Source organism: Oryzias melastigma, linkage group LG13, assembly GCF_002922805.2.
Source record: "Oryzias melastigma strain HK-1 linkage group LG13, ASM292280v2, whole genome shotgun sequence".
NCBI lineage: Eukaryota > Metazoa > Chordata > Actinopteri > Beloniformes > Adrianichthyidae > Oryzias > Oryzias melastigma.
The window spans coordinates 12517184-12529450 of NC_050524.1; the positions used below are offsets into that span (position 1 = coordinate 12517184).

At 36.0% G+C, this 12267-nt stretch overlaps 1 protein-coding gene across 12 annotated transcripts in view; it reads right to left on the minus strand.

The window, feature by feature from the left end:
• The window catches only part of ncam1b (neural cell adhesion molecule 1b), an 84402-nt gene that overhangs the window by 15197 nt on the left and 56938 nt on the right, over positions 1-12267 (minus strand). For 9 of the 12 annotated variants that reach the window (XM_024277566.2, XM_024277567.2, XM_036214978.1 and 6 more), the window contains 5 exons: positions 9558-9587; positions 5677-5827; positions 5382-5569; positions 4960-5056; positions 172-342 (listed from right to left, as the gene is read on the minus strand). In XM_024277566.2, coding sequence (XP_024133334.1) covers positions 172-342; positions 4960-5056; positions 5382-5569; positions 5677-5827; positions 9558-9587 — 637 coding nt within the window. The remainder of the gene's footprint in view (positions 1-171; positions 343-4959; positions 5057-5381; positions 5570-5676; positions 5828-9557; positions 9588-12267) is intronic. The other 3 variants (XM_024277571.2, XM_024277574.2, XM_024277575.2) reach the window with 1 other exon arrangement.

The following is a 12267-nucleotide window of genomic DNA, read 5'->3' on the forward strand; positions in this document are numbered from 1 at the left end:
ATAACTGGAAATGAGTTCCTCTCATCATTGCAAACTATGTTTCAGTCAATAAAAAAGAAAAAAAAAACAGTTTATTCAAATTCAATAAATTTACTTTATATTATCTTTTAAGTAAACAAGATAAACACAGACAAACTGCACGATTTATTTAAGTAAGTGAGTTTTTTTTACCATCTGGGGCCTCGTAGACTCTCTGCACCCAGTCACCTTTGCCCTGCATCCTCCACAACGCTTTATATTTCAGAACAGGTACGCCCCCAGTAGATTCAGGCTCCTCGTACTGAATCAGCGCGGTGGTGGAGAAAGGTCTCACTTCAACGATGGATGGAGCCGATGGAACCTCTGTGCAGACAAGACATGAACGGCATGTTCAACACAGAAAAGAGGAAAACTGCAGCGCTGGGAGTACTGGTAGCTGTTCTCCACTGATCCTACAAAACCACAGTCCGAGCTCACAACTGAAACCATCACAGTGGACTAAAGTGGATAATGGACTGTCTTTTTTAGGAAATGCTGTCCTTCCTAGATATAGCTCAGCAAAATAAGAAACATAGTAAAATTCATTCATTTTTAAGGTGCAATTTTTTTTTTTACAAGAAAGAAAAAATGTTAAGAGACTTAAAATAAACGTAGCTGGATAAAGAGTGGTCATAAACAGCAAAAAAAAAAAAAGTCTCTTTAGAAAAGGATAAAAAATTATTAAAATTTAAAACAATTTAATTTAAAACAATCTACAACAGTGGTCCCCAACCACCAGGGTGGAATCACTTGGCAACGGGCACCAGACAGAAAAAAAAAAAAAATCGCTAACTTAGATTATTTCTTTTTAGTTTATTTTCTGATCCTGAAGGATGTTTTATTTTGGAAAACTGCCAGATTCTGTTCACATCCGTCTTGGTCAGGGGTCTACAACCAGCGGCTCCAGAGCCACATGTGGCTCTTTGATCTCTCCATGGCGGCTCTCTGGCAAAAGATAAAATGAGTCATGGAGACTGCTGACCAGCCATGTCGACCGTCAGAGTCAGCAGCTCCCTGCTAATGGCTGCCTAACCAAAACTGCCTAAAGAAAACAAATAAGCAAAGCCCGCAAACAAAGACTACCAAGGTCTTACCCCAAACTAAAATAACAAAACCCAGCAGTGTAAGACTGCTGAGGACAAAGAAGTGAAAAAAATAAAAATAAAAAAAAATAATTACCATTTTTTTTAAAGTCAGGATTACTCAATGAGCATTTATTAAATTTAGATTAGTTAAATATAAAAATTGATGGCTGAAGAGCACATAGATGATAAACTATGTACAGTAGGTTTTTGTATCTCTGTTGACCTGAAGACGTCTCGTTTGATCAATGCTACCTCCAGAATGAACAGATTTTATATACAAAGCAAAACTTTGGTAAAAAGTTTGATCTTTTATGAGTTAAAAAACCTGTAATGTTTCCTTCAGGGATTTTTCTTTTAAATCAGAAACAACTTCTACAAATCAACAACTTTGTTGCATTAAATCTTTATTATCTGTTAAAAAATCTGATATTTTTAGATTTTTTTAAAACTAAATTTCTTTTTGTAGCATTTTATTTAAAAAAATATTCTGAAAACGAAAGTTTAACAATACCAACTTGAACCCCTTTTGGGATCGTCAGTGAAAATATTGTTTAATTTAAACCTGTTCATGGTCTGAAAAAGGTCGGGGACCACTTTTCTACAACAAATGAGTAAAATGCTTTAAAAATTACTTAAAATACAATAAAAATATTCTTTCTGTGAATAGCAAAAGAAACATTTATTTTCCAACCTATTTTTTGTTAAGTATAACAGCTAAAAACACTATTCATCAGCTACTGTTCTCTCAATTATGGAGAAAATGACATTATTTAAAGTCATGATTCATGTGAATTAGTCCACAGAACAGAACTGGCAGCTGCTTTGGATCACACACATTATTGGGCACAGGTTTTACTGCACTGCTTTGAAGTGGGGAAAAACAAGGCACCATAATTATAACTGTGGTTTAAATTAATCCGTTTTGGATTGTGGTTAAAGTCCAGCTTTGTTTCTCTATTCTGTTCCATTTCCATTATGAGTGAGCACAGCAACAAAAAATGATGTGACAATTCTGCAACTTCAACATTTATGCTAAAAGGGCACTGGATTTGCAATTTAACATCTCTTTTCACACTGAACTAAACACACCGTCCTGTAACAGCTACGAGGGAGGAAGGTTGATAAATCATCAGCCCGTTTTGTCGACATCTATTAGGCAGCTGTACAAACAATGCCCTGAGAAAGGTCGCAGAGTAGATTTTTCAGCTAAATGTACAGTATGGAAAAAAAAAACATTTTTTTCAGCAAGAACAAAAACGTGCACATTGTGCTTTGTTTTTTTCTATAGTTGACTGAATGAGTCCAACTGTGAACTTGTGAACCAAAATCAGATCGATTGAGCAGTTTGGCAGTGGTGCTCAGTCCTGATCTGCACAAGCCTCCACATCTACAAATCAGCCTCCAATTAGAAGAGCTTGCAGACAAAAACAAGCTGTTCCTCCTAAAAACTGACAGGAAACAAGACCACAGCAATAGACCTGAAACAGCGGAGACAAATGGTAACAGTGAACAGAGAGACGCAAAGAAAAAACATAATGTAGCGTTTAAAACGAAATGATAAATAAATAGGAAAAAAGCAAAAAAACAGAAATGTGTCTTTACTATTTTCACATGTTTACCTATCAAGGAAAAAACTGCAATTTACATAAACAAAAGACTAAAATTAACCCATAACAACCATTTATATATAAGAGAAGCTGTAGAGAGGTCCAAATGGATGGCTGGCGCTTGGAAGAAAAAGACGTTCAATAAATAATCTTGATGCTGCACTGTTGCAGTGAGGGGAAAAGGATCAGTAAGTCCACAATAAACGCAGGGGTTCTATTGATCTTTTAGACAACTTTCCTGTTTTTCATCAGTTGAAAGCAAGTTTGGAGATAATGAGATGATACATTTTAGGATGAAGTGCAACTTCCCTTAAAGTAAGTGTGCAAGAAAAAGTGTAAGTTTGGAAAGAGATGACAGTTCATGAAAAACAGGAGCAGTAAATAGTGTGGAGCTCAGTTTGATTTTATGGAGCAAATTAACCGTCAAAACTGTCGAGTGTTGCGTCTTTTCTTGTTTCGGTTCAACAGAAAATGTGTTGTTGTTTTTTTTATCTCCATTTTGGCTTTATTGATAAACCATTCTACCTCCTTTCTAAATTTGGGGGAAAACTATAGATCAATATGCTCTTTTATGAAAAACAAAAGATAAAAGAACATTCAAAAATTATCCATATCAGTTAAGCAAACTGATTGGTCTTTAATAAAATTCTATAATTGTTCCAGCCTTCCAGTTCTTTCTGTTTCCTCCATTCTGCTTGTTTTTTGTTAGTTTTCTCTTTCAGTAACTTGACCAGAGGAAGGGTGAAGAGCTGGAGAGGATCAGCTGATTGAAGGGCTGTCCCCCAAACAGCTAATTGCCAGAAGAAGCTAATGCGAGTAAAAAAAAAAAAAGAAGGAAGCATGAAAGACGGGCTGAACTTAAATGGTAAGAACATGTTAACTTTACCCACTGGTCCTTCAACGGGTTGTGGCATCCCGTTTTTCTCAGTGTCATCCTCAGTATCCTTGTGTTTGATTATTGTGTTTAGATCTGTGGGTTTGGTTTGTAATGGTTGGGGTCTTGTCCGGGATCTGTTTGTTATTGTTGGTGGGTGTATTTTTTTCTCTCTCTCTACTTGGTTTCAGGTTCATAACAATAATGTTCTAATTTTATATAGTCATTAAACAGTAGTAAACTTTTGATTTGAACAGCAGAAGTACAAACCAACCAAAAACAGAACCTGTCCAGGACTTGTAATCTGCTTAGTTAGCTTGTAGTAATATCAAATGCAGAGTATAGTAATCTTAAATCCGTATTCATTATATTTTTCTAGTCTACTTTTTTTATTCTAATGAAAGTGACAGCAGCACATGTGGTCTATTTAGCTTATATACTTAGTATTAAGGGTGTAACGGATCACAAAACTCATGGTTCGGGTTGAGTCATGGTTTTAAATTCCCAGTTCAGATCATTTTTCAGATCAGTAAAAAGGAAAAAAAAAAAAAAAACTTGGTTCTTTGTGGGACAGAGAGACATCCACATATAATGAAAATCTCTGAATAACCTCAACAACCTGGATGTGAAAACTTGCTTACTGATGCTTCTTGTAGAACTTTCAAAATAAATACACCTGATGTCTCATCCTCCGCGTCTTTCGAGTTCAGGAAAAACTCCTCCTCCACCCGGCGGGAGCATCTGATTTTTCAACCCAATTTTGGACAAGCATCAGGCAGCGACTTTGACACATGTTAAAGTAAAGAAAAAAAAAAAAGTAAAGATGGTGGACGCAAATTTGAGGCATGGAAAATTGATTTAAATGTTGTGAGCCAGGTGGCGGGTGGTGTGCTGAACTGTGGCGAGTGATCCTTACGGATCCCGGATTATCAGTGATCTGTTACACTCTTACTTAAAATCCAACATTATTCTACATTGTTTGTGATTTTACTACTTTACTACTCTATTAGATTTATAAAGATTGCAAATCAGCAATCTTGACATCACAAATATTTGTACTTTGGGAAAAGATCGCAAATGTCCGAGTGTTTATACTCGTTACAACCCAACTGAACAATGAAACAGAGATCCTTCCAATATGTGAAGGTGAGTGATACACACAGACACTGACTTCTTTGTTTTCCTCAATTTTTGGCGTCTAAAGTTACATTTAAAGCGTCCTAAAAAGTAACAAACATTTTCCAAAAGACTTAAAAATTGCCCGTTTAGAGTAACATTTCTACCTTTGAGACAGTTTCAGGTCATTTGTACTGAACTCCCCCAGGTTTTAACTGCAGATTAAAAACAAACAGAAGAAAGTCTTTAGAAAACTAACCAGCCTGAATGAGGAGGAACTCCTTGGACTCTGTGCCCATCTCATTTGTGGCGGTGCAGTTATAGCTTCCAAAATCATTCTCGTACTCGGGGGTAACCTGAAGGTGAGAATAAATATGAAACTGTAAGTACGAGAAGAGCAGTGCCACAAAACAGATGATCAAACTTGTGTGTGAAGAATTACAAAGTGACCTTTTCATTTGCACCTTGGAGTAGAGTTCTTCTTATTTGTTGCTGTGAGCTTTCTTATTACTGAATTATTCATGTGTTTTTTTTCCCTACACAATGAGGCTGAAAGAACCCCCTCCCCCTCCATCACTTCCAGTCTATCCTCATGAAATGTTGATAACAAGGTGTGACCAGACAGAAGAGCGGTGCGTACGTATATGCGGGGGCCTAAATGAATCTTTAAAGTGCATGTACCTGAAGGTAGCTGGATGTGGGAGTCCTGAATATCTTAACGTTGGAGGTGTTGGAGTTGGGGAGCTGCAGTCCATCCCTGAGCCACACAGTTGACACTTCGCTGGGGAAAGCTTTGACCTCACAGGTGATATTGACAGGGTTCCTTTCCCATGTGTACACAGCCACCGTCCCACTGATCTTAGGTGTGTCTACGGAAATAAGGTGTTAAACTTAAAACGTTGATGTCGGCGTATGATTGAGTAAAGCGGACTCCTTCAGTCACTCTCTTCTCCTACTTGAACACAGGAGTACTCACAGCGAACCTCCAGATAAGCTCTTTGATCATCTTCTCCAATGGCACTCCGTGCTGTGCAGAGATACTGACCCGCGTCTGTGTACTTGACATATTTAAGAGTGAGGGAGGACACGCGAGCATCACTCCTCACCACAACATTCCCATCTGGGCTCTAAATGACAGCAGAAAATGGCGAGGTTCAGAGAAAACTCACAAAAAACACACAAACAAAAAGAGTAAACAAGACGACCCCAACATAAATGAAACAACATACAGACATTTGATAAATGGAACTGAAAGATTTCTCTATAAGGTCATGGAAACAGAAGGACACAGATGACAAGGCAGTGAAGATTTTAAATATTTGATGTTGAAAAGCATTAGAGGGCATCTAAAACGGCTGGACCGACTTGTGAAATTTGCTGATGCAAAACCAAGGGAAAAAAAGGGAGAAAAAGATTACCATGCATCTCCACATGAACCAATACCAGTAAAGTGACCTGCTAAGCCGTGAAAATATTCTTTTTTCCCCTTAGTTTGGTTCACACTTTCATCTCAGAGTTAAAAAAGCTAAATCACATACTTTTGAAACCAGCCACCGAACATCATAAAGTCCACAAATTATACATGCTGATAAGATTCTCAGCATATATGCATATACTGGACTAATCATATGAAGCATTCCAATATATCAGACTTGAAATATGTATGGTTTTAAATCCACTCAAAGAAATGTAAAGCAATGTTTAACCTACAATATATATATATTAAAAAAAAAAAAAAATCAGCTTTAACTGCTTTGTTCCTCACAGACACACATGTTCATTATGATGCCTGGTGGTAAAGAATTATTTAGCTTTTATAAAAGTATATCTAGGTCAACCAAAAAGAAATGTAGATTGTACATTTACAGAAACATTAATGTAATCACACACAAAATGAAAAAAAAAAAAAAATCACAAGTTTTATTTAAATCAAATGTCATCTGTTTGCCTGGCATTAACTAAACATAAACTGTAGCCATGTTATCACAACTGATGACTGAATAATGATCCAACATGCACTCGCTTGGAAGTAACATTATGTAACACAGAAGATGAGTAGATACGAGAGAATTAACTTTCTGCTAATGCACGATGATTTCATTTAGCTGATCTGATGTCCTGGTGTCTGTGTTCAAACCCACACAACATTTTCTAACAGTCTTTTGGTTCATGGTAAACATGTTATTCATTTAGATTTAAAATAATATTGCTTACTTCCTTATTTTGTTAGAAATATTTCTTGTATTAGTTTTCAAAAAGGTTGTTTTAATTTATGTATTTAAAAAAATCCCCTCTGCCTTTAAATTACATTGTGTAATTTAAAGTTTTACTGTTGCCTATTGAATAAACATGAATGCTGTTTGAACGCCAAGATGCACAATAGTAATATCACTATTGTTATATCAATAAAAAAACTGTTTTGCTTATTACTGTTTTAGGCTTTTGGTAATAGAACAGGAAAGCAGAGATTTTGCTAGCTTACTGCAAAAAATAATTTCGATATTAAATATTTTGCGAGTTTTCTTAAACTGTATTATCAAGAATCATCGATTTAATGTTGATCCCTGAAGATTTCACATAAACCAGGTTGGAATATAAAATGATCTTATAACAGCACAATCAGGGTTACTTGAGTTAAAAGAAAAAACAGAAGTCTTTTTTCCCAGTAGTAATAACACATATGTAATGATAATACCTGGTACAACCACTTCCTTTAAGAGCATTATCCAAGTAGCTGTTTCGGCTGCTTTGATTCAAAGTCACAGGAGCACATTGACAAAAATCTTTCACACAGGCTGCCTCAGAGCTCGGCTCGGGCAGCCGTGTAACAGAAACCCACATTAGTTTGTATTTATATTCAAATCACAAAGCTCGTCTGGGGAATTCATTATGCATAGCAGGTAGCAGGACAAGAGAGACACTTACATAACACAAACACTACCCTTTTATTCTGACCCCTGTGCAGATAGCATTCTTAGTGGGCCCCTGTGGTCCTGTTACCAAATGCTGCATCTGTGCAGCACGCCACTTGGAGATAACTAGTTAATGAGGGAGCATCAGTAATCAGTCTTTTTCTATGAACACTTCTTTTTTTTACATAAACGATGAAGGAGACACTCAGGATTAAATGAAGTTGAGGTTGCATCATTCTGGTTATTATTTCCCAATTCTTTTCACCTTCTTGGAGCGCGTGTACAGCTTTGCACCTGTCAAATTGTTCTTCAGAAAAGACGAGGAACGAATCAACAAGGACAAAGATCCGATAAATTAATTAAACCCGACTGAGAGAAGGGCTCTAAAACAGATTCTCTACAGCGCCAAGCTGAGGGAAAGGGCAGGGATTCTCAGGGCATAAAATTTAAACTACACTGCAGACATGGTAAACTCATGTCTGATCAAATATTAAGTGGACTGGAATACAAATGTGCCTTCCCTCACGCGGCTTATTAAATGAACTCGCGCTTAAGTGAAAACACTCAGTATGCTCATGCTCATCCAGGTTCCAATTCCCCTCCTGTGCGATTTGTTAAGAAGTGTCTTGCAGAGAAGAGCACAGTAATCAGCTCAGAGCACAGGAAAAAAAGGCCCAGAAAGTCAGAAATATGATTACTTCACTCATAAATGAATATGCATGACTACAAACTGTCGTCGGGGAAAAAACAGTAAAACTTTTTAGCATGTTAGCTTATGATCTAATTCACTACTGAATGCAGTAGGACTAAATATGAATGGATTAAAACAGTAAAAGAAAAATATTCAAGAAAAAAAAAATCAAGCGAAAGATGTGTTTCCTTTACTGCAAAGCTCCCTCCAATTTAAAAATAGTAAGACTATTTAGGTGAACAAATGGTCTAAAAATACAAATTTACTGTCAAATACAACAAAAGTATAAATAGACATGATATTTTCTTTTTAAATCTGATCTTTAACTTACAAATGAAATGGAATGATCTTAAGTGTCGTCAAAACGTTATCAGTGCTGTCCTCAAAACTCATGGGATTTGTTCCTAACTGACAATGTACACATTTCCATTATTTAAAGGGTAACCCCATCCTAAATCCACTTTTTTTGGCTAGAAATGGGGCTTTAAAGGGGCTGCCTGTTGGTCATCGCCACATTTTTGACAAATTAAAATAAACTTGTTTAATTCTTGAAAATAGTTAAAAACCGTCTATGTGCTTCCCCCTCGAGATATTACACTTGAATTTTGTGATTGGTCAAATGATTCAAGCCCCACATCATTTCAGAAGTCATGATCTGCAGCTCCAGTAACGATAACAGTCCTGTTCCTCAGTCCCGCCCCTCTGGATTTTCAAACTTTAGCTGTGGTGGAGTCAGCCTCCAATTTCCATGTTTGGTTACCCTTTAAAGTGCACATGATCAATAGTCAAGTCATTTAAGATGATCAACTTTGCACAAAGCTCTTTTGAACTAATTTTCTCACATCTTAAGGAGCGTTGTGGTTCTGATATTCACAGAAAAGCATTTCCTCTTCTTTCAAGACTCCATGCAATAATCTAAGTAACGCACTAATGTCAGAAGCATAGAAGTTATTCTAAAAATCTCACAATAGATTGTGTTAAAACGACAAGAGTGATGTAAAGTGTAGGTATTATACCTAAAAAAGAGACATTTCAATGAAATGTCGACTAAAACATGATTAGTTTTTACTAAAGCACTAAACAGACCCACACTGGTCTGTTTTTGCTACTGCCTTGTTATCAGAGTAAAGACTCTCTCCGACCCCCATTTGATCAAGAATTTTGATCCACATTCATCCAGAATTGACTTCGACTTCCCTGACATGAGTGATGAATGAGTTTTGAAGAAAAAAAAAAGCCATGCATTTAGAATACCTTGTGCTGCTCAGGCCGTGTCCATGATGCCTGTAGAGGACAGAGAAACGACAGACAGAAGGCAAAGCAAATTCTTAGAAAGCAATATTCATCACCTTCAATCTGGAACGCTGCATACTGCATGCAGGTTTTTCAAATGTCTGCTTTAGTTTATTCTCCACCCAAGTAACCAGGAACGATTAGCTGATCAGGGTTCTTTCTGCAGATACGCCCACTTTGTGAAAACATCCCATTCAGCGGCATGTAAACATTGTAGGGGTATAAAAAAGATTCCTGCTGTTCTTTTGTGTCTTCTTTATCTGTTTCTGTTCTTTATCATTTCTGAATGAGAGTTGACCCAGGCGCGTCTTAGTTCAGCACATCCAGTCAGAACGCCACACTCCCAGGTTTTTGGGCAGAATAGTCAGCTGGCAGACCGCCTTACGGGCGCTTGTGGATTGTTGCAGATGACCAGGTTTATAGACACACAGGTTTTATGTGTGTGCGGTTATAGACACTAGAAAGCATCTGATTGCTATACATGCTGATTCATGCATTGGGAATAAGCCAGATTTGTATTTAAATGTATTTTAGAAGATTTATTATTTATATTAAATGTTCAGTGGTATGAACAATTCTATCCACTACATCAATGGTCCCCAACCTTTATCAGCCCACGGACTGGTTTAAATTAGACAATATTTTTACTGACTGGTCCAAACGGGGCATTGAGTTGGTGTTTTTAAGCTTGGTTTCTAAAAATATATTTTCAAAATAAAACGCTACAAGAAATAAAAAAAAAGTCTAAAAATATTAATAGATTGTTTTTGTACAGATGATGACGATTCAATGAAACAAAGAAAATCCATAAAGGAAACATTACATGATTTTTCTTTTCCATAGAATGCCATTTTAACACTCGATCCAGACTTTGATTATCTTTCAGGGCAAAAGGGATTGATCATATTTTGTCTTTACATAGGTCCTCATTCATGGGTACGTGTTTTCACACTGTGCTAAAGTTCATGAACGGATGCCTACCTAATTCAGCCTTGCTGTAGGAAAATTGTTAAATGTCTCTTTTACAAGTTTCCACAAATCAGCAACTCTTTGTGATTGAATCTTTATTCTCTGTAAAATGTTTGAACTTTGTGATGAAGATTTTCCCTTTAATGTCAAAGTGGAGGCTAACAACTGAATGCTAGCTATAGCAACATCTGACTTTTAAGGTGTGATGGATAAATAAAGCAAAATAAAATGACAACCATTATAAAACTGTTTTTTTTTTTATATATAATATAAACAAGACTCCACCATATTTCCAACTTTATTATCTGCATCTGTGAAACATTCGAGAGTCTGTCGCCACTTATTAGCCAGAGCGGCTTCTGTTACATGAGAATAACTGTCAATAGTTCCATATGTCATGGAAGACTGGAAACAGCAGCTTTATAGTTCTTTGAAGTCGAAGGCTCTTATTCAGTTTCCTCATTAGCTCTTTTATTCTGGAAGAAACATTCCAAATATGTTTTATTGTTTGGTTTTTGTTTGCTTGTAAGCTTTGGGCTACTATCGATCCAGGTAGCCATGCTGCTAGCCACTTTAAGTCACATGACCAAGACAGAAGTGATCAGAATCTGGCAGTTTTTCAAAATAAAACTTCCTTCAGGATCAGAAAATAAATGGAAATAATCAGTTAAGCGCATCTATTTGTTTTCTGTCTGAGGCAAGTGACCACAGACCAATACCAGTCTGGAGCCCAGGGGTTGGGGACCACTGCACTACATGATACACAATTATGTTGGGTTTGGTTTTTGAAGAAAAATGATTGACTCATTACACCATTAAATAGTTTGGAAAACGCTGAAATACAAATATTTACATGAGTTCAGCATGTGCTTAAGCGGGAATTTTCTCAAACTGGGGGTTGGTACCAGTCAAACTCAACTCAGGACAAGGAGTGAAAGCATCTAGTTTGTTTTTTTCTTTATATGGAGTTCTCTAAACCAATAGGATAACTCACAAATTACTATCTTAATCTATCAAAAATAAATTGTAGTTAAGATTTTTGTTAAAAATGTTGATGAAATCTTCCTTTTAGAAGACACAAAGACAACTTATCCTAATTATTTAGCAAAATCCATCAATTCCAAATAAGATAGATCTCTAAAGTATTTACCAGAAATAATAAAAAAGAAAATACATTTTTGTCAATATATTAAGATTAAGTTGTGCAATATATATATATATTTATATATATATATATATATATATATATATATATATTTGTCATTAGGGACATTTTCAAAGACTACAGTGTATTAGGCCTCTAACATTCAAATCTGAAAAAATATATGTATTCTATTGGTAATCTCAAGCAAAATAGTGATTTTTTTCACCAGAATATACAAAATAAATAAATAAATAAATAAAAAAAAAAAAAAACTCTCATAGAACATGAATAATCAGTTAAGCACGGAGTCTTTGTTTTACATCTCTATGTCCCGTGAGGCTGATATTTATACATATCTGTAAAAATTACTGAGGAAGTAAAATCATATTAAACAACTGGGAAAACGTCAGCATCAATGTTGGGGATTAACTGTAACACCCTGCAATACATTGGCATTCAGCTGAAAACAAACATTTTACACCATGGCAATTAAAACCTCTCCACAACACACTTTTAAACTGATATAGACAGCATGCTCAATCCAATAAATCACAACAC